This window comes from Carcharhinus amblyrhynchos, unplaced genomic scaffold (assembly GCF_965287045.1).
Source record: "Carcharhinus amblyrhynchos unplaced genomic scaffold, sCarAmb.v2.hapA scaffold_583, whole genome shotgun sequence".
In the NCBI taxonomy this organism is placed as follows: Eukaryota; Metazoa; Chordata; class Chondrichthyes; order Carcharhiniformes; family Carcharhinidae; genus Carcharhinus; species Carcharhinus amblyrhynchos.
In genome coordinates, this window is record NW_027650323.1 from 72,735 (window position 1) to 96,138 (window position 23,404).

General features: G+C 44.0%; 1 protein-coding gene across 4 annotated transcripts in view; it reads right to left on the reverse strand.

The window, feature by feature from the left end:
- Window positions 1–531: 531 nt before the first annotated feature.
- Window positions 532–23,404, reverse strand: part of hsp90ab1 (heat shock protein 90, alpha (cytosolic), class B member 1) — a 35,115-nt gene continuing 12,242 nt past the window's right edge. For all 4 annotated transcript variants that reach the window (XM_080184155.1, XM_080184158.1, XM_080184156.1 and 1 more), the window contains exons 4-11: window positions 14,296–14,453; window positions 12,762–13,076; window positions 10,094–10,259; window positions 8,848–9,038; window positions 7,807–7,954; window positions 3,609–3,877; window positions 2,181–2,514; window positions 532–910 (exon numbers count right to left, since the gene is read on the reverse strand). In XM_080184155.1, the coding sequence (XP_080040281.1) occupies window positions 804–910; window positions 2,181–2,514; window positions 3,609–3,877; window positions 7,807–7,954; window positions 8,848–9,038; window positions 10,094–10,259; window positions 12,762–13,076; window positions 14,296–14,453 (1,688 nt within the window). In that variant the 3' untranslated portion in view covers window positions 532–803. The remainder of the gene's footprint in view (window positions 911–2,180; window positions 2,515–3,608; window positions 3,878–7,806; window positions 7,955–8,847; window positions 9,039–10,093; window positions 10,260–12,761; window positions 13,077–14,295; window positions 14,454–23,404) is intronic.

Below are 23,404 nucleotides of genomic sequence, written 5' to 3' on the forward strand. Positions count from 1 at the left end.
GGTGGTGACGCTCTGGAATTCTCTGCCCATTGAAGTGGTGGAGGCTACCTCGCTGAATATATTTAAGTCACAGGTACATAGGTTTCTGATAGACAGGGGAATTAAAGGGTTATGGGGAGAAAGCAGGAAAGTGGAACTGAACCACTTCAGATCAGCCATGATCTTATTGAATGGCGGGGCAGGCTCGAAGGGCTAGATGGCCTACTCCTGCTCCTATTTCTTGTGTTCTTAAAAAAGCATTAAGACAGTTACATGGGTATGGTGGGTGTAGAGCAATATGGGCCAAATGTGGACAATTGGGATTAGCTTAGTGGTTAAAGGGCAGCATGTACGAATTGGACTGAAGGGCCTGTTTCCATGTTGTAAACCTAGCCCACAGCACACAGTCTACAATGTTTCAAGGAAGCATGAGCACCACTTTCAATGGCAACAAATGCTGGCCAGCCAGTGACACCCAGGTCCCATGAATAAAGAATAAATGAGGAATTCTCAATTTACAAAATTTCCTAACACAATAAAGCCACACCCTCATTTGCACCCCAGTAGTCTGATTTTATTTTACAGCACACAGCTGCAAAAGTATAAATGACATGCATTTGAAAATAAAAAGGGACAGTAACATCAGAGAATGACCGTAGTGCAAGACTCATTCTGGTAAAAGCCTAATCCACATCAATCTGATCAGACTGGTCAGATAATCATTACTTTACACACAATGCACAACAGATCTTTTTCAAAGTCCAAATTAAATACAGCAGTCCAATTTGAATACATCAAGGGAGAATACAGGAAGAGGGCAACAATCAGTCAACTTCCTCCATGCGGGATGCATCCTCATCTCCCTCCAGGGGCGGAATCTCTTCAGCTTGTGGAGTGGTCTCTTCCACAGGCACCTCATCATCATCAATGCCTTTCAAACAAACAAAAACAATTTAATACTACTGCAAAACAAAAAAAAAAATCACTGCATTTCACTCTGTTAGAGCACTATCTAATCCACATATTGCTCCAAGGGGAAGTCAATTTGCAATAGTTGAGGGAAGTGGTGGTCTTCCACAACAGGACTGAATAGCAGCAGAAGACCATTCAACCCATCAAGCCTGTTCCACCATTCAAGTGAAAACCTAACAGTTCAATAACAAAAAAACTCTACTATGCCCCTTGCCTGGGGTCTCCCACAAGTGGCAACATGCTCCTGGTATCTACCATATTAAATGCCCTCAGGATCCTGTGTTTCAGTCAGCCAGCTCACCTCATTCTCAACTCCAATGGTTCAAACCATCTTATCCTCATCCCAGAAATGAGTGAAGTGAACCTTCTGAGCGGCTGCTCAAACAATTACACCCTTTTTCCACATAAGGAGAGCTACAGTATTCCAGATGTAACCTCACTAAGGTCCTTTACACTGCAGTAAAACTGCCCTATTTTGTATTCCATTCTCCTTATAGTAAACACCAACATTTCATTTCTCTCCATAATCACCTGCTGTCGCTGCATCTGGTTCATGTACCAGGACACCCAGATCCCTCTGTACCTCAGTTCTACAATCCCTCCATTTAAGCAGTGTGCTGCTTTGCTATTCTTCCAAAGTGGACAAATTCACATTTTCCCACATTATACTCCATCTGCCATTTTTTTTGCCCAATTTGTCATATCTTTTTGAAGACTGTATCTTATGGATGGCAGTGGTTAGCTCTGCTGCTTCAGTGTCAAGAACACAGGTTTGATGTCTGGCTTGGGTCACTGTGTGAAGTTTGCACATTCTCCCAGTGTCTGCATGGGTTCCCTCCAGGTGCTCCAGTTTCCTCCCACATTCTGAAAGATGTGCTGGTTTGGTGCATTGACCCGAACAGGCAGCAGACTGTGGCAATTAGGGGAATTTCACAGTAACTTCATTGCAGTGTTAATGCAAGCCTTACTTGTGACTAATAAAGTTTAAAACTTTACCACCTCTTGACAATGTTTTGTCCTAAGCAAATTTAGTAGCCGTGCAACAGTCCCTTCAACTAAATCATTGATGCAGAGTGGAGATGAGTCTAACCCACTGGGATCAGCTTCCAGCACAAAGCACAGATGGGCATCAAGCACACATAGCTGAGACAGCATCTTTAATTCACTATACTGCAGCAGTACTGGTCACTTCTTAGCTCAGCTGTGGAGATAAATTATTTAACACTTACCCAGACCCAGCTTGATCATTCGATAGATACGGTTAGAGTGTGTCTGTGGATCATCTAATGAAAAGCCGGAGGATAAGAGGGCAGTCTCGAAGAGCAGGATCACAAGGTCTTTAACAGCTTTGTCATTCTTGTCTACCTCAGCCTTCTGCCGCAGGGTGTCCACAATTGGGTGGTCTGGGTTGATTTCCAGATGTTTCTTGGCCATCATGTAACCCATGGTTGAATTGTCCCTCAGTGCTTGAGCCTTCATGATTCTCTCCATGTTTGCAGTCCAGCCATAGGTGCTGGTCACAATGCAGCATGGGGAGGAGACCAGCCGATTTGAAACACTCACCTAGGACAAGGAGAGAGTCATGTGTGTTAAGCTGCTTGTTTACACTGCCCCAGTTAGTAGCTGCTGCACACGTGCTGGAGTGTAACTAACCAGAAGGGTTAACTCCTAACAAATATTCCTTAGGTGCCACTTACCAGTGATAGCCCCCTCATTCTCACTGGGAATACTGTACAGCAGGAACCAGCCCCAGACTGAGCTCCTATCCCTAGGGACAACACACTTAGGATCAGCTAACACTGCTGGAAGGATTTGGGATTTGATTTTAACAGGAATATCAGGTATACAACCCATTATGTCTGTGCCAACCCTCAAATACCGATCTCATTTACCAACACTTGGTCCATAGCTATCACACCATGGCCATTTAAGTGCTTGTCCAGATACTTCTTAAATATTACAAGTACCTGCCTCCACCACCCTCAAACTTTTCCTCACCTTCTCTCCTCATCACCTTAAAATCTACGCCCTTAGACACCACTACCATGGGGAAATGGTTATGATCTACCCCATTTATTCCTCAATTTTGCATAACTCCACAGATCTCCCCTCAGCCTCCTCTGCTCCAAGGATAAACTCATCCTCACCTCAGCTGAAACCTTCCCATTCCAGGAAACATCCTCTGCACCCTCTCCAGTGTAAATCATGTTCTTCCCATCACATTGCAACCAGAACACCATGATGCTCCATCTGTGGCCTAGCCAAATATATTCTCTGCCCAGAGAATGAAGACAAGCATTCCATAAGCCTTCCTCATTATCCTATCTACTTGTGTTGCCAGAGACCCAAGGTCCCTTTGTTCTCTAATGCACCCTAGGGACTTACCAGCACTACACCTGTGGCCAGTGAAGATTTAAATAGCTTGTCAGGGCACCTTTAATCTCCTTTCTTACCTCCCATAGCAGCCAGGGAGGCATCTCACCAGGTACTGGCGATTTATGCTTCTTTATGTCAGCTTATTAATCTTGATGTGCATACCTGGGGAATGACCCTGGAAAGGTAATGCTAGTTTACATGGCACAGGATAAGAGCGAAGATAGTTATCCTGAAACACTGCTTGCATTGAAAGGCTTTGAATGAATACTCTGCAGCTCTACCTTCTCCACTTTCTTGTCCAGGATCTCTTTCATGAGTTTGCACAGGTTGTCAAACTTGGCTCGATCCTCTTCACGCTTCTTCTTCTCCTCATCATCCTCGGGCAGCTCAAGGCCCTCCTTTGTGACAGAGACAAGCTGCTTACCATCAAATTCCTTCAGCTGCTGCACACAGTATTCATCAATAGGCTCAGTCATGTAGACCACCTCAAAGCCCCGCTTCCTGACACGCTCCACAAAGGCAGAGTTAGCTACTTGATCTTTGCTTTCACCTGAAAAAGGAAACAGCGTAAGAATTCTTGTTCATCTGTGGCAACAGAATTTTTTAGCACTGGATTATTCAGGAATTAGGATGACTTCTTCCATAGTCTTAACCTCCAGGTTACAAGCATCACACGTGCTGTGCTATGCTGCCAATGCTGTAACCACTGAACTGACTGGATAGGTTAGGCATATATGCAAACTGAGGCAGCCAGTTCTTTTTTCCATTAGTTGTCATGGGAGCATCACTGACAAGGTTAGCATTGTTGTCCATCCTGCAGCTGAGTGGCTTGGGAAGCCACGATCTGTGGAGTAGGCAAGGAGATTCACCAGGATGCTGCCTGGGCTGGAAGAATTAAGTTATAAAAAGAGACACTGGATAGACTTGGGTTGTTTTCTTGAAGAGAAGGCAGAGGGGCGACCTGATTGGAGTGTTTGGTGTGGGGGTGCATGCATGGACAGGGTATAAAATCATAGAACCCTACAGTGCAAAAAAAAAGGCCCTTCAGCCTGTTGAGTCTGCACTGAACACAATCCCACCCAGGCTTTACACCCATATCCCTACATAGTGTACCCAATAATCCCTCTAACCTACGTATCCCTGGACACTAAGAGGCAATTTCTTAGCATGGCCGATCAACCTAACCTGCACATCTTTGGACTAGATAGAGAGCTGTTCCCTTTCTGTGAAGGGTCAGTTATGAGAGGACATAAGTTATGTGTGGGAGGTTTTGGGGTGGGGTGGAGGAAAATTTGAGGAAAAAAACTTTACTCAGAGGGTGATAGTTTGCAATGTGCTGCCTGGGAAGATGGAGGAGGCAGGATACCTCACATTCTTTAAAAATACCTGGATGAGTACTTGGCGCATCATAACATTCAAAGCTATGGGCCAAGTGCTGGCAAGTGGGGTTATTCTGGACAGTAACTTCATTGTAGTGTTAATGTAAGCCTATGTATGACACTAATAAATTAACTGAACTTTATTGTTGAAAGAGGAGGAAACTTGCCCAGCAGAATGCCTTTAGGGGGAAATCTGCTTTCACAGAATACTACTGAAATACTGTGAAAATCCCCTAGTTTTCATACTGTGGTGCCTGTTCAGGTACACAAAAATTTAGCATGGAAAATGAACCTAACCAGCACATCTTTTGGACTGTGGGAGGAAACACAAGCAGACATGGGCAGAATGTGCAGACTCTGCAGTGACCCAAGTTGGGCATTGAACCCAAGTCCCTGGTGCTGTGAGACAGTAGTGCTAACCACTGTGCTACCATGCTGCTCCAGTACATTAATGGACAGAAAAAGTAGTTTTCTGGTACAGCAAGGAAACAGAGCTTAATTTTACAAAATTACAGATTTCAATCTAAACGAATCAGGATCATGGCTGCTTTTCTTGATCCTTTCAATGGATGGCATTTTTAAGCTCCACCATTGGTAGGACCAGAACAGACAGGATGAACCAAAAGGGCCTCTTTCTGTGCTGTAAAACTTCGACTCAGTCACCTGTCCAAATATCAGGGGTGGCACAGTGGTTGGCCCTGACACCTCAGTGCCAGGAACGAAGGTTCAATTCCCAGCCTTGGGTCACTGTGTAGTTTGCATGTTCTCACTGCGTCTGGGATGGGTTTCTTCTGCATGCTCCAGTTTCCTCCCACAGCCCGAAAGATGTGTTGGTTAGGGTGCATTGGCCATGCTAAATTCTCCCCCAGTGTACTCAAACACGCACCGGAGTGTGACAACTAGGGGATTTTCACAGCAACTTCTCTGCAGCGTTAATGTAAGCCTACTTACAACACTTAAACTTTATGGAACTCTGTCTAATTTTGCCCCCCAGTGCTGTTGTCAAGCACCTGGAGACTAAAAGGTACAACATTAATACAAGCTTTATCATTTCAGAAGGATTTCAGTGAAGACTAACTGACATTTCTCAGAGTCCAACAAGTATATTTGCTGATGACACCAAGATTGGTGGAACGGTAAATTGTGCGGAGGGTGTGGAGAGTCTGCAGAAGGATCTAGATAGGCTGGGCAAATGGGCCAGGAAATGGCAAATGGAATTTAATGTTGTCAAGTGCGAGGTGGTCCACTTTGGTAGGAAGAATGGTAGGAAGGACTATTACTTACGAGGCGAAAAACTGCAGCAGGCGACGGTGCAGACGGACCTCGGGGTCCTTGTGCATGAGTCGCAAAAACCCAGCCTGCAGGTGGTCAGGAAGGCTAATGGGATGCTGGCCTTCATAGCGAGGGGGATTGAATATAAAAGTAGGGAGGTCGTGCTGCAGCTGTATAGGGCATTGGTGAGGCCGCAGCTAGAGTACTGTGTGCAGTTTTGGGCGCCGTATTTACGCAAGGATATTTTGGCCTTGGAGGGAGTGCAGAGGAGGTTCACTAGGCTGATTCCAGAGTTGAGGGGGTTGAGCCATGAGGAGAGGCTGAATAAACTAGGCTTGTACTCGTTAGAGTTTAGAAGAATGAGGGGAGATCTCATTGAGACATATAAGATGATGAATGGGATGGATAGGATAGAGGTGGAGAGGCTCTTCCCGCTCAGAAAGGACAGTAGGACTAGGGGGCACAGCCTCAAGATAAGCGGGGGCGGTTTAGAACGGAGTTGAGGAGGAACTTCTTCACTCAAAGGGTGGTGAATGTCTGGAATTCTCTGCCCGTTGAAGTGGTGGAGGCTGCCTCGCTAAATATTTTTAAGACGCGGTTTGATGGGTTTTTGATAAGCGAGGGGATTAAGCGTTATGGGGAGAGGGCGGGAATGTGGAACTGAGACATGACAGATCAGCCATGATCTTATTGAATGGCGGGGCAGGCTCAAAGGCCTACTCCTGCTCCTATTTCTTATGTAACAGTACATGCTGAATAAATAGCAATGAGCCCTAGTCCTTGAAGAACCACAGGTGTCACTCCATTCAAAAGACAATTGGCTATTAATAGCAGCATTCCATGGGCAATAAGGATAAGGCAATCCTCCATGCCCTGCCACAGCTGATGAGAATTGAGCCCAGTACATAACACTAAGAGCAGTGTACTGATGGGAAAGTACTTGTTTAGTCTTAAAAATAAACCTGGAGTGAGGTGTTAATAAAAAAAGAGGAGACTTCTGTATCTAAAATAAAGCAAATCTCAAAAGGTTCTGTAAAACGGAAACATTTCACATTTGGAAATGTGCCAGATGAACAGTTTGAGACTTGCTGAGCTGTTAAAAATCAAGCCAGGTTTAGGCTTCATGGTAACTTGTTGAAAGAATTAAAAAGGGTAGACAACGCCAGGGCAGACTCTACCAAGTCAACATATGGTTGGAGATAGAGTGAGAGGTTTACAGCATTGGAACAGACCCTCTGGCCCAACTTGTCCTTGCCTTTTGTTTTAAAGCCCCTAAGCTAATCCCAATTGCCCACATTTGGCCTCAAATTGTTGTTTACAGCAGTAACTAAACAGTGAGGTTCAAGAGTGGTTGTCATCAGCACAATATTCTGATGTCAGAGGGGAATGCAACTTGGGTAATCTAGACAAACGGCAACATAAAATTGCCTGCTCACAGGCACCTTTCAAACCATGTTATAAACAGCTTGTAGAATTGGATTGCAAAGTCTGTTGTCGGAGTATTCAATGATCTTTGATGATTTGATATGCAGGAGAGGCGATAATAAGCTGAGGTTGCATTCTTTGGAACTCTTCACCCACTAGTAACAGATGCTAGCTGAATAATTTTAAATCCAAGAGCAATCATGTTTTCCTAGACAAAGATGTTTGAGAATATGGGGCTAACATATGGACCAACCATGATCTCACTGCATGGAGGAATGGCCCCAAATGTTCAAATCATTGGCAAATTCACTAATCACTCACTTGGACTAAACAGCATGCAGATGTCAGGGAGGCTAAGGCCCTCAATGATCTTCTCATTTCCCATCACCAAACCACAACTCACCGGTTATATAGTAGATGCACTTCTGGTTTTCCTTCATTCGGGAAACATAGTCTGACAATGGGGTGAGCTCATCTCCACACTGAGAGGTGTGGTAACGCAGCAGTTCAGAAAGCTTCTTGCGATTCTGAGAGTCTTCATGGATACCCAGCTGTAAGGGTTAATGAAAGGAAATCAGTTATCATACTGAAGTACATGACCTCTGAGGATCTCCGTGTCCTAGTGCATGAATCACAAAAGATTAATTTGCAGGTACAGCAAGTAATTGGGAAAGCCAACAGACTATTGTTTATTGAGAGTATGAATATAAACATTGAAACATTGGGGGTTATAGCAAGACCACACCTAATGTATAATATTGGTCCCCTTATTTGAGGAAGGCAGTAAATGCGTTAACAGTCAAGAGGTTTCCTAGACGAAATACTAAGAATGGGCCTGTTGTCTTACAAGGGAAAAGACAGGATCCTGAGGAGTCATGACAGGGTCAGCGTGGAGAGGATGTTTCCTCTTGTGGGAGAATCTAGAACCAGGCTCCCCAGTTAAGACAGGTTTTTTTTCCCCTGAATGTAGCAGGTTTTTGGAACTCCCTTCATCAAAAGGTGGTGGAAGCAGAGTCTTCGATTCTTAATTAAAGTGGGCGAATGATTACTAGGGTAAGCAGGAAGTGGCAATCAGATCAGCCATGGTCTAATTGAATGACAGGGCAGACTAGAGGGGCTGAGTGGCCTACTCCTAATTTGTATGCAAAAGGGCAAATCCAAATTCACACTTGGTTTCTTTCAATACTCAGATGTAGTGATATTCGTACATGCTTATATCACTGTGGATTTATCTTTTGGTACACATGTACAATTCTCATATTAATGAGCTGAACCAGCAGTTAGACTGGGAGACCTCTGCACTCTATACCAGACCCTTCAGAAATTCAATAAGCAGCTATTATAAATAATTTAAGAATTTTCTGATGACCCCCCCACCCCTGAAAAAACACACTATTTCGGCCCTCATACAGACAGCAGACCAAAGCTGGAACTTTTCTTTTACCTTGAGGTTCTTTGAGAACTGCTCATAGAATTTCTTATAGTTCTCCTTGTCCTCCGCCAGCTCAGAGAACAGCTCCATACACTTCTTGACAATGTTCTTGCGAATGACCTTCAGGATTTTGCTCTGTTGCAGCATCTCTCGGGAAATATTTAGGGGCAGGTCCTCAGAGTCCACCACCCCACGAACAAAGTCTGCGTTAGGATAATCAGATTCACACTGTCATACATTTGACATGAACCAAGGGCCTTATAAGAAAAGAAGACCATGTTAGTCCAACAGGGCCACATATAACACTGCTGAAATAACACTGAATCCTGGTCTTGCACATTTAGTAAAAGTCAGACCAGAATTCTACATAAAGAAAATACTTATTTTGTAACAGGCTCCAAGAACTTTAAAATGACTGGAATATAAAATGGCACTGGACCAAGATGCAAAAAGATAGTTAGCCAGTGTTGGAAAGGAATAACAGCCATAAAACATTACAGCACAGAAACAGGCCTTTTGGCCCTTCTTGTCTGTACCAAACCATTTTTCTGCCTAGTTCCACTGACCAGCATCTGGACCATATCCCTCCACACCCCTCTCATCCATGTACCTGTCCAAGTTTTTAAATGTTAAAAAAGTGAGCCTGCATTTACCACTTCATCTGGCAGCTCATTCCACACTCCCACCCCTCTGAAAAATCACCCCCCTAATATTCCCTTTAAACTTTTCCCCCTTCACCCTTACCCCATGGAAAAAGCCTGCTTGCATTCTCTATTAATACCCATCATAGTTTTATATAATTATCAAATCTCCCCTCATTCTTCTACACTGCAGGGAATAAAGTCCTAACCAATTCTCTAACTCAGTTTTTCAAGCCAATTGCCTTTCACACACTAGGCTAATGAGAAGCTTTCACCAGCCAGTTTACGAGGATACACTACCCACAGATGAGTAAATTTGTTGGAACACCTCCACAAGCAGCTATTACCAGGGTCATCAGGCTGTCTGATACAATGCTGTAAATGACCACATCTGCTGCACTAAACATACAGTATACAAGTCCTAGGGTAGCTAAAGGAAGCCTTAACAGCTCAAAAACAAAAGCAGCAAGAGATTCTTGGGAGGAATAATTTTTAAACAGGAATCTCCATAACTAGAAGCCTATATCCAGCATTCTACACTGACAGAGAAACATCCCTCTGTCCATACAAAGCCCCAAATCAGGAAGGCACACAAGCCACGTTAATGAAATACTCACTGAGGTACTCTGGGATCAACTCCTCACAGCTGTCCATGATGAAGACTCTGCGAACATAGAGCTTGATGTTGTTCTTCTTCTTCTTGTTCTCAAAGAGGTCAAAGGGAGCCCGCCTGGGAATGAACAGGAGGGCACGGAATTCCAGCTGGCCCTCAACAGAAAAATGCTGAGGAGGGAAAACAACAAGTTACTTTCACTGAGGTAACTACCTTTCATTTCATGACTAATATCTAGAGATAACATCAGGTATAGGGAATGTTAGACATTCCAACGAGGGGAACTGAAATGAACATGGCTGAAGATTAGTACTGGCAGTCAAGGGTAAGACAGAAGGAAGACAAGAAGGTGGGGAAAAATAGCCCATTGGAAGTCCCTGAAAAACTACAAAATCAATATGAATCAGGATGGGGTTGGAGCTTCACAACATCACGAAGGATGTTCTCAGGAATAGTGTCCTAGGCCCAACCATCATTAGCTGGAGCTTTGTTCCACTACAAGATCAGAAAATGGGAATGTTTGTTGATGACTGTGCAATATTTAGTATGATTCACAACTCCTCGGATGCTGAAGCAGTCCATATTCAAATGCAGGACAATATTCAAGCTTGGACTGACGAATGGCTAAGTAACATTAGTGCTACTCAAGTGCTGGGCAACAACCATCTCCAACGGAAGAAAATCTAACCATCTCCCCATGACATTCAAAGGCATCACCATTGCTGAATTCCCCAGTCAACATTCTAGGTACCACCATTTACCAGAAACTAAACTGCATATAAATTCTGTAGTTACCAGACCAGGCCAAAGGCTAGGCATCATGCAGCGAGAACTCACCTCAATTCCCCAAATAAGAACATAAAAAATAGGAGCAGGAGTAGGCCATCCAGCCCCTCGATCCTGCCCCGCCATTCAATAAGATCATGGCTGATCTGTCATGGCTCAGTTCCACATTCCCGCCCTCTCCCCATAACCCTTAATCCCCTTGCCTATCAAAAACCCATCAACCCGCGTCTTAAAAATATTTAGCGAGGCAGCCTCCACCACTTCAACGGGCAGAGAATGCCAGAGATTCACCACCCTTTGAGTGAAGAAGTTCCTCCTCAACTCTGTTCTAAACCACTCTCCCCCCTTATCTTGAGGCTGTGCCCCCTAGTCCTACTGTCCGTCGAGTGGGAAGAGCCTCTCCACCTCTATCCTATCCATCCCATTCATCATCTTATACGTCTCAATGAGATCTCCCCTCATTCTTCTAAACTCTAACGAGTACAAGCCTAGTTTATTCAGCCTCTCCTCATAGTTCAACCCCCTCAACTCCGGCATCAGCCTAGTAAACCTCCTCTGCACTCCCTCCAGGGCCAAAATATCCTTGCGCAGGTGCGGCGCCCAAAACTGCACACAGTACTCCAGCTGCGGCCTCACCAATGCCCTATACAGCTGCAGCAAGACCTCCCTACTTTTATATTCAATCCCCCTCGCTATGAAGGCCAGCATCCCATTCGCCTTCCTGACCACCTGCTGCACCTGTAGGCTGGGTTTTTGCGACTCATGCACAAGGACCCCCAGGTCCCTCTACACTGCCGCCTGCTGCAGTTTTTCGCCATGTAAGTAATAGTCCTTCCTACCATTATTTCGACCAAAGTGGACAACCTCACATTTGCCAACATTAAATTCCATTTGCCAGTTCCTGGCCCATTCGCCCAGCCTATCTAGATCCTTCTGCAGACTCTCCACACAATTTGCCGTTCCACCAATCTTGGTGTCATCAGCAAATTTCGACACCATACACTCGGTTCCCTCCTCCAGATCATCTACATAAATGGTAAATAGCTGAGGCCCCAGCACCGATCCCTGGGGCACTCCACTAGTCACCAACCGCCAATCCGAATAGCACCCATTGACCCCCACACTCTGCCTCCTATTTGACAGCCATCATCTATCCACGCTAACACCCTACCCCCAACTCCATGCCCCCGACCTTCTGTAATAACCTCTTGTGAGGCACCTTGTCAAACGCCTTCTGAAAAATCAAGAAACACCACATACACCGGCTCTCCTCTATCCACCGCCCTAGACACATCCTCATAGACCTCCAATAAATTTGTCTGTCCACAATCAAGGTCCCATTCAGGAATGCGATAGAATACTTGCTGGATGGGTTGAGCAAATACTAAAGAAGCTTAACGCCATCCAGGGGAAAGTAGACTGCTTGACTGAATCCCACCCATAAACATTCATCCTCCCACTGTTGAAGCTCAGTAGTAGTGCATACCATCTATAAGATGCACTGCAACTCCCAAAACTCCTCAGACAACACCACAAACTCATGGCCACTGCCATCTAGAAGGGCACCAGACTCTTGGGAATATCAGCACCCCTCCAAGTCACTCAGTATCTTGATTTGCAAATACAACACTGTTCCTGCACTGTCACGATCAAAATCCTGGAACTCTGTCCCCAGTAAAAGTGTGGATGTACCTACAGAGAGACTATAGTTGTTCAAGCTCATCACCACCTTCAAGGTGAACGAGGGATTGGGCAATAAAGTGCTGGCCCAACCAGTGAGGCCCTCATCTCACGAAAAAAATGTATTTCAAAAAATTACACAGGAAGATACTAAAGTAGCTTTGTTAGAGCAGCTAATGTTAAAGTCACAATCAGGTTAAACTTGCCTTCACAGCGAGATGATCCTCCCAATCATTAGTCAGACTCTTGTAGAACTCTCCATATTCCTCCTGCGTGATGTCATCAGGATTGCGGGTCCAAATGGGTTTGGTTTTGTTCAGTTCCTCCTGGTCAATATATTTCTCTTTGATCTTCTTAGTCTTCTTTTTGTCCTTCTTTTCACCATCTTCTTCCTCATCAGACCCTACATCTTCAATCTTGGGCTTCTCCCCTTCCTCCATATCCGCACCATCCTCTTTCTCAGGCTTTTCCTCGGTTTCAACCTCATCGTCACTGATCTCCTTTTCCCGTTCCTTCTCAACCTGAGGAAAACAAGTCACAAGGTCAGTAAACTAGCCCGCTACTACTTCCACACCTACAAACACCACACTCAGGCAAAACTGATATTCTCCCTGATCGGTGAGGTGGTGATAATGAAAATCCCACCACAAACTGATCAGTCATTTCCACATGACAATTCAGGCTTTAATTTTATAAACAGAAAGAAGAGACAAATAGGAAAATAAGCACTGCAAAATGGTTATTGGGATGCAACTTGGAGTGTAATTAATTGACTGCAACTAAAAAGCATCGGTTGTGAAAGTGGATTGAAGTGGAACTAAAATTTATATACATTACTTGTCTCTTTTTGGTTTGATGGCAGCAAGAATACCACTTGTGCTGCTACTGCAAAGCAGATTGAAACAGCAATTAATTGTTGCCTTCCAGGATACACTTGAGATAGACTGGTCACATTTCAGGGCCTTGTGACTATTCATGAGTTTGCACGATATACAACGTGATCTGATCAGATCAGACTAGCCATTATCCCACAGGATGACATTTGATGCAGATAATTTCAGCATCCAGCTTGGTGTGTGAAACTGTACCATTCTCAATGTGAGTATTGATCAAAGGTAGGATAGTGGTAGAATCATTGAACCCTACAGTGCAGAAAGAGGCCCTCTGGCCCATTGAGTCTGCACCGAACACAATCCACCCAGGCCCTACCCCCATATGCAAAGGGGAAGAGGTTAGGTATCAGTCCAAAGTCATGTTTCTCACGGAACCAAGCAAAGACTATGTCATGGCAACACCATCTATTTGAGTATATATGTTGTTAAAACTGAACTCAACTGTCAAGTTCATAAATTCAGTGAATACTGATTCACACGTGTGTGGGGAGCAAAATCAAGGTATAATGCTGCAGCATAAAAATTCAAGACTCTTTGGCTAGTAATGTCTTTACTATCTCTCTTCAACAACACACTAACCTCTTGGGTTTTTGGAGAAAGTCACCAGCAGAAATAATGCAAAGCAGCTCCAGAATCTTCTCCCATGCTAACCCTGAGGTTTAGTTTTTCAGTACAACTACCAGAGCTGCCCACAAAATCAATTTAATTTTCCAAGGTATTGACACACACACACACACACACACTAAAGACCAGACTAACAGTGACAAGTTGGTGCAACTAATAAATTGAGGTGGAAAAAATTAAACAGATTTCTAATAATAGGCAAAGTGCATATTACAGTACTTACAAAAAGTGTAATGGGATAACCAATGAACTGAGAGTGTTTCTTCACAACCTCTTTGATTCTCTTTTCCTCCAGATACTCAGCCTGATCTTCCTTCAGGTGGAGAACCACCTTTGTACCACGGCTGATCGTATCAGCAGAATCATCCCCATCACCCTTTCCTGAAAGGCAAAATATAAAGGAATTATAACTGGAGACACGTCTCCCTAAATACCTTGCTCTTGGAGCCAGCATCTCAAGATTAACAAAGCAGTACTGAAAGGAACAAGAGGCAGCCATTCTACAAACATTACAGGCTGTAGCAGCACTTACCCTGATCCTATTTTGATTCTAAAACAAGAGATCTAGGTGAGTGGCTGTATTGTAAAGCATTGTCAATCACCTGTACACAGCTAAATCCAATCACCACCCATCACTGGGAGGATACACTTGGCACTAGATGATCAGCAAGAAACCCTGGCTGGATTCCTCAGCCCTAACCCATGGATAAAGATCCTTACTGCCAACATCAGCCAACTCAACACTGACCAAAGGATAAGTCAGTACTTTCAGGATCAAATCAAGTAGTGACTGGTTGGACTTGTATCATTTCCATATATTATGCAGAGATTATCAGTTTCTTCATTTTTGTTGAGCAGCCATGACATTATGTCTTTTTCAAATTGCCTGATGCAGGAGAATACAGCTGTTAGCACCAGCATCAGACTAAAACAGTCCTTGTTAAAAGCAGCCGATAAAGTGAGGCAGCCAGCGCTCAGGCAGCATAATAGCAGAGTGGTCAGCATTGCTGCTTCACAGCTCCAGGAACCCGAGTTCGATTCCCGACTCGGGTCACTGTCTGTGTGGAGTTTGCACGTTCTCCTCCTGTCTGCGTAGGTTTCCTCCAGGTGCTCCAGTTTCCTCCCACAGTCCAAGGATGTGTGGGTTAGGTTGATTGGCCATGCTTAAATTGCCCCTTAGTGTCCCAAGATGCATAGGTTAGAGGGATTAGCGGGTAAATATGTAGGAATATGGGGGTAGGGCCTGGGTGGGATTGTGGTCGGTGCAGAGTCAGTGGGCCAAATGGCCTCCTTCTACACTGTAGGGTTTCTATGATTCTATGAATCACCTGAAGACAGTTTCAGCAAAAATATCGTACTAGTCTTTAAAACTTTGTGCAAGTAGGAGCTGAGTTAAATTAAGAGATACCAATGTGCCACGTGAATGAAGAAAGCATGCTGACCAGCTACAGCTTCATCCTAAAGCATTAAGCCTGCTGATTCAAAGCAGCACTATGGGATTACACAGCAGCTGTACTGCCAGTAGTAATACATCAAAGAATTTATTCACAAGCTGTCACTCCCAGTGAATACCAGTGATACAGGATCATACAGCAAGGAGAAAACAGGGTTAGAATGCCTGAACAAGTGAAAATTTTAATAACAATCAGTTTGACAAAGTTCAAGATTTTCTGTTTGGGGACTGTCATTTTAGTGCCCATGTTTAGGATGCTAACAGCAGATGCATCAATAACTGCAGACAATTCCAAATCAATCCAACTTCAACAGTGACATCTACTTAATGAACCTTCCTGCTTGCCAGGAAGCCTTGACTGGATTAAAAAGTTTTATCCCTGTCAAATTCACTATCCAATTTGGAGAGCAGCAAATAATGCCACAATGAAACAGGTTAATCGTGTCAAGGCACCTGCTCCTGATTAGCAACACCATGTGCCAGCCACAAACCCTCAATATAAAGCTGCAGCTTCAATTGAGTCACTAGTTACAGATCTTTCAGCATGAGTGGCACAGACAAGAAGCTCTTTTCCACACACACTCTGCAAAGCTCAACAAGATGCCAATCCAACAGCACTAGAATGTACCTCATGCCCAGCATTCCAGAGTATCCAGGCTACCAAGATCTGAAGGTGAGTCTGACTGCGTTTCATGTGTTATGAGTGCTTAGTCGAGAGAATTACAAATCCTCTTTACCGCCTCAAAGATCCTCACTTTACTGAAAATGACAAAGTCTATGAGGCTGCTGGTTCACATCACTGTTTTCACACTAAGCCATTACTCCTGGTGTATTAGAAACAGAAAATGCTGGAAAGGCCAATCAACTAGACAGGTGAGAGATTGATGGCTTTTCATTGCCTTCACAGGATGTGCACCTCGCTGGCAGGGCCAACATTCTTACTGCCAATCATTAATTGTCTTGAACCACTGCAGTCTCCTTTCCACCCACAATGCTGTAAGGGAAGGAGTTCCAGGGTTCTGACCTCAGCGATAGTGAAAGAACAGTGATGTATTTTGAAGTTGAAGTGTTGATTGACTCAGATGGGAACCTCCAGGCAGTGGCCATCTGCTACTCCTATCCTTGGAATAATGTTACCAGTGCATGGCCCACTCTTGACAGAGTGCCAGGATTTTGACCCAGCAATGGGGGAATTTCTAAAGTGGTGTTCCTCTCCTTATAGATAAGAAGCTATTGTTTCAAATGCTGCAAATCACTGCTGAAATTAGTTTATACCTGGACGTTTCAACATGTGTTTAGGAAGTCACATTTATCTTTCATGTTAGGGGCTGAACATTCACAGCTGGAGAGAATGGAACCCAAAGTTGCATTAGTGCATCTTGCAGATGGTACAATGCAACCAGGATGTATCAGTGCCAGATTGAATGCCAATCTAGCATAGATCATCACAGTACAGGCCCTTTGACCCTCAACAGTGCACCAACCTGGAAAACTGGGGGTGCGGCTGGGGGGGAAATCAAATTGAAGTGACTGGGACAGAGAGGAGGATAGCTCACAAATAGAGAAAGCTTGTCGACAATGAGAGAGGGAGGATAGGCAGGTGATAGAGAAGGGGAGTACTCAGACCCAAGGTTTGAGATTATCTATTGTAACACAAGGAGTGTTGTGAACAAAGTGGATGAGCTTAGAGCATGGATCACTACTTGGAAATGTGATGTGGTGACCAGAGACTTGGATGCCTCAGGTACAGGACTGGTTACTTCAAGTGCCAGGTTTCAGATGTTTCAGGAGGGACAGGGAGGGAGGCAGGCAAAGAGGTGGGGGAGTGGCACTGTTGATCAGAAAGTGTGTCACAGCTGCAGAAAAGATGGACACTGTGGAGGGATTGTCTACAGCGTCTCTTTGGGTGGGCATTACGAACAGGAAGGGGGTCAATAACTTTACTGGGTGTTTTCTATAGGCCGCCCAATAGTAACAGGGCGGTTGAGGAGCAGAGCCTGGAAAGGTGTAATGAGAGCCGTTGTGATGGGAGATTTAGATGGGGAGGAGTTTATTAGTGTGTTCAGGAGGGTTTCTTGACAGTACATGGATAAGCCTACAAGAGAGGCTGTACTTGACGTGGTTTTGGGAAATGAACTGGTCAGGTGTCAGGTTTCTCAGTAGGAGAGCATTTTGCACAAAGTGATCACAATTCTCTCCCCTTTATAATAGCATTGGAGAGTGATAGAATCAGACAAGTGTTTAATTGAAGTAAGGGGAATTATAAAGGCCATCAGGTAGGAAATTGGAGGCTTAAATTGGAAAGAAGTTCTCTCAGGGTGATGTATGGAAGAAACGTGGCAAATTTTCAGGGAATATTTGTCTGGAGTTCTGGGAAGTTATGATAGGTTACAGGAACCATGGTGTACAAAGGCTGTAATAAATCTATTCAAGAAAAGCTTACAAAAGGTTCAGAGAGCTAGGTAATGTTAGAGATCTATAAGAGTATACAGCTAATAGGGATGATATTAAGGAAATTAGAGCCAGAAAGGGTCATGAGAAGGCCTTGGCAGGCAGGATTAAGGAAAACCCCAAGGCATTCTACAAGTATGTGAAGAGCAAGAGGATAAGACGTGAAAGAATAGGACCTATCAAGTGTGACGGTGGGAAAGTTTTATGGAACCAGAAGAAATTGCAGAAGTACTTAACGGATACTTCACTTCAGTATTCACTATGGAAAAGGATCTTGGTGGTTGTACTGCAGACTTGCAGCGGACTGAAAAACTTGAACATGTAGATAAAGAATGATGATGCGTTGGAGCTTTTGAAAAGCATCAAGTTAGATAAGTCGCCAGGATTGGATGGGATGTACTCCAGGCTACTGTGGGCGATGAGGGAGGAGATTGCTGAGCATCTGGCAACGATCTTTGCATCGTTGATGGAGATGGGAGGGGTTCTGGAAGATTGTAGATGTTGTTCCTTTATTCAAGAAAGGGAGTAGAGCGCACCCTGGAAGTTATAGACTAGCAAGTCTAACCTCAGTGGTTGGTAAGGTGATGGAGAAGATCCTGAGAGGCAGGACTATGAACATTTGAAGAGGTATAATATGATTAAGAATAGTCAGCATGGCTTTGTCAAAGGCAGATCACACCTTATGAGCCTGATTGAATTTTTTTGAAAATATGTGACTAAACACATTGATGAAGGAAGAGCAGTAGATGTAGTTTATACAGACTTCAGCAAGGCATAAGGTGTCTCATGCTAGGCTTATTTGAGAAAGTGAGGGGTCATGGGATCCAAGGGGACATTGCTTTGTGGATCCAGAACTGGTTTGCCCACAGAAGGCAGAGAGTGGTTATAGATGGGTCATGTTCTGCATGGAGATCAGTCACCAGTGGAGTGCCCCAGGGATCTGTTCTGAGACCCTTACTCTGCGATTTTTATAAATGACCTAGATGAGGAAGGGCAGGGATGGGTTGGTAAGTTTGCTGATGAGACAAAGGTTGGAGGTGGTGGATAGTGTGGAGGGATGTCAGAGGTTGCAGTGAGACATTGATAGGATGCTAGACTGGGTGGAGAAGTGGCAGATGGATATCAACCCAGATAAGTGTGAAGTGGTTCATTTTAGCAGATCAAAGAGGATGGCAGAATATAATAATGGTAGGACTCTTGGTAGCGTGGAAGATCAGAAGGATCTTGAGGTCTGAATTCATAGGATGCTCAAAGCAGCTGTGCAGGTTGAAGCTGTGGTTAAGACGTATGGTGTACTGGCATTCGTCAATTGAGGAATTGAGTTTAGGAGTCAAGAGATAATGTTGCAACTATATAGGACCCTGGTCAGACCCCACTTGGAGTACTGTGCTCAGTTCTGATCATCTCATTACAGAAAGGATGTGGAAGCCATAGAAAGGGTGCAGAGGAGATTTACAAGGATGTGTCTGGATTGGGGAGCCTGGCCTTTTCTCCTTAGAGATGAAAGATGAGGGGTGACCTGATAGAGGTGTATAAGATGTTGAGAGGATTGATCGAATGGATAGTCACAGGCTCTTTCCCAGGGCTGAAATGGTTGCCACAAGAGGACACAGATCTAAGGTGCTGGGGAGTAGGTACAGAAATGTCAGGGGTAAGTTTTTCACACAGACTGGTGGGTGTGGGGAATGGGCTGCTGGCAACAGTGGTGGAGGCAGATTCAATAGGGTCTTAAGAGCCTTTTAGGTAAGTACATGGAATTTAGTAATAGAGGGTTATAGGTAAGCCTAGTAATCTAAGGTAGGGACATGTATGGCACAATTCTGTGGGCCAAAGGGCCTGTATTATGCTGTAGTTTTTATGTATGTCATTCACAAGCTTATCCAATGATCATTTAAATACCCTTAATGTTGGTGAATTCACTACTATTGGAGGCAGGGCATTCCACACCCTTGCAACTGAGTAAAGAACCTACCTCTGATATCTGACCTGTAGCTATCAGCCCTCAATTTAAAGCTATGCCCCCTTGTGCTAGCCACCTCCATCTGAAGAAAAAGGCTCACTGTCCACCCTATCTAATCCTCTGATCATTTTATATGCCTCTAAGTCACCTCTTAACCTTCTCTCTAACTAAAACAGCCTCAAGTTCCTCTGCCTTTCCTCACAAGGCCTTCCCACCATACCAGGCAACATCCTGGTAAATCTCCTTCACACCCTTTCCGATGCTTCCACATCCTTCCTATATTTCGGCAACCAGAACTGTATGCAATACTCCAAGTGCAGCAGCAACATGACCTCATGGCTCCTAAACCTCAGGCTGCTTTGTTCTCCCCTGACAAGTGGAGAGTGTTCCATCACATTCTTGCTGTGTTTTGTAGATGTTGGATAGGCTTTGGCAAGTTGATGCAGAATTCAAAACTTATTCATTTGATTAGTTACATTTCAGATCAATAGTGACCTGAGAATATAGATGTTGGCAGTGGCTGGGGTTACTGGAAATGGTCACTGTCACTGGGCATTAATCAGCCCAAACTCTGCTCCTATAGACACAGATTGTTGCAGTATCAAAACATTGCAATCACCAGCAAACCATTTCTAGTTCCAATCTCATGGCCGCTTATACACTTCTCCCTCTGTGATAGGATGGCTCACTCCAAAGATAGGGGGAGTCTAAAACTAGAGGGCATAGGATTAAGGGGGGAGAGGAGAGATACAAAGTGTCCAGAGGGGCAATTTTTTTCCAGAGGGTGGTGAGAGTCTGGAACAAGCTGCCAGAGGTGGTAGTAGAGGCAGGTACAATTTTATATTTTTAGAAAAACATTTAGGTAGTTACATGGTACAATGGGCAATTAGGATTAGCATATGGGTTTTAAAAAACGGCAGGTGGCATGGACAAGTTGGGCTGAAGGGCCTGTTTCCATGCTGTAAATCTCCATGACACAATCTCCCAGAATAATTCTAAAACCATTCTGCTCACACTAACTTCCAGTTTTTACTGGAAGAATTGCATAAGCCCTAGCTGAGTAGGCAGGTAATTGAATAATGTTCAAGAAAACAACAGGCCATGTTTTGTTCCTTATTAAACCCCTAAATCTTTTCAGATTCTGACAAAGACTTTATTTAAAAACATAAGGAATACTAGCTAACCAATTATTTCTCTCTCTAATCTCTATTGCTAACTTTAGCCTACAAGGCATCTGCCACTAAGACTTCACTCCAGCTCTGCTCTCAACATATCCACCTGGAAAGGGAACACCATCTCCCAAAAAACAGAGAATACAGTAGCCATTCACTCCCTTGTCCAATGGAGTCTCCAATTCCAAAGCATTGCAGGATTGGCTGGGGATTACACACTCCAGAGCTCCAACAAAAACACTGGGCAACTTTGTGACAAGAGCCTAGAAGATTACTTCAAAGAAAGATTGATGGAAGTGAAGTTCGGCAACTTGCAGGCACCCAAACCATGATCCTACTTTCACGCAACATGCTACAACAGTCCACACTGGGACATCAGAGTTCAAAACTGTGCAGGAACAGTAGCTCACAATACAAACGAGAACATAGGTGGGCAACTTCCAAACCACTCAAACTTCAGACATTACAAAGAAACTAGATGGAGTAGGCCACTCAGCCCTTTGAGCCTGTTCTGCCGTCACTTTGATCGTGGCTGATCACAAAGACAAATTCCTGGAACTTGTTCCTGTTTTATCTTTACTGACTTTGGGAAAGTTCAATGTTCAGTGTTCAAATTTAAGCAGCTGCTGAATAAAATCCAATTTATTTCTCCCAGTTTAACTGTAAATGCTGACCATTATATTTATGAAACGTGGCCCTTTAATTCAATGTGTGTACATGGTGACAGTTCTGTTCGTTGAGTACAGCTCAATGTATAGAGAGACAATGTCCGAAGGCGAGAGGACAGGGTGGCTCAGAATTGACAAGGTAAGCCCACCTCCTCAGGCACATTATCTTTCCCATGCACTGTTGGTGTAAGGTTTACCCACACAGACAGATAACAGGATCAGGGAATAAGACACTGTTTAAAATTCTCAGCTGAACTGACAATGCACCACAGGAAAATGATACTGACCAAATTCAAAGCAATAAAAAGTGAATAAGATTGAATGCAGCAGCATTCTAATTGGACTAGGCAAACATCACCAAACCTGAAGGTATTTTTGAAGATCCATTTGGCTGCAAGATATGAATGATTATAGCTGTGGATACTGCACAGCTTCAACCCTAGCCAACTGGATCTCTGGCCTCAATTCCCAGTTTTTCTCAATAATTTTCAGTAACTTCATTGCAGTGTGACACTAATAAATAAACTTTAAACTTAAATTCCCAAACTTTACCACCTGCATTATTCCATGCTGAGGTTAACAGTGCAGCAGACATTCCAATACAGCTCCCCAGATCTGCAGAACAGTGTTGAATAAACTGAGTTTACGGATTAGTCACAAGGCTTACATTAAGAATGCAATGAAGTTACTGTGAATAAGTCACTTTTTACAACTTCTCAGCTGTTTCAAAAAAACAGTAGAGCAAACACTGGCTGGTGCAGAAGGTGAAGTTGCATGGGATCAGAGGTGAGCTGGCAAGGTGGATACAAAACTGGCTCAGTCAAAGAAGACAGAGTAGCAGTGGAAGGGTGCGTTTCTGAATGGAGGGCTGTGACAAGTGGTCCTCAGAGATCAGTGCTGGGACCTTTGCTGTTTATAACACGGTTTGGAGGAAAATATAACTGGATTAGTAAGTTTGCAGATGACAAAGATTGGTGGACTTGCGGATAGCAATGAGAACAAAGAATCCAGCAGGATATAGATCAGTTGGAGTTGAGCAGAGAGATGGCAGATGGAGTTTAATCCAGACAAATGAGGTAATGCATTTTGGAAGGTCTAACATACATAGGAAATATACAGTAAACAGCAGAACACTTAGGAGTTTAAAAGGCAAAGAGATCTGGTACACTGGTCACAAAGTGGCAGTGCAGGTGAAGAAGGTAGTCGAGAAGGCACAAGGCATTCTTGCCTTCATCGGCCAGAGCATTGAATTTAAAAATTGGCAAGAATGTTGCTAGAACCTTAGTTAGACCACGCTTGGAATATAGTGTTCAATTCTGGTCACCACACTACCAGAAGGATGTAGAGGCTTTGGAGAGGGTACAGCTAAGATTTAACAGGATGTTGTCTGGTATGGAGAGCATTAGCTATGTGGAGAGGTTGGAGAAACTTGATTTGTTCTCACTAGAGTGATGGAGGTTGAGGGGAGACTGATAGAAGTCTATGAGATTATGAGAGACATGGACAGAGTGGATAGTCAGAAGCTTTTTCCCAGGATAGAAGAGTCAATTACTAGACGGCACTGATTTAAGATGCGAGGGGCAAGTTTTAAGAGATGTACAAGGCAGATATTTTAGAGTGGTGGGTGG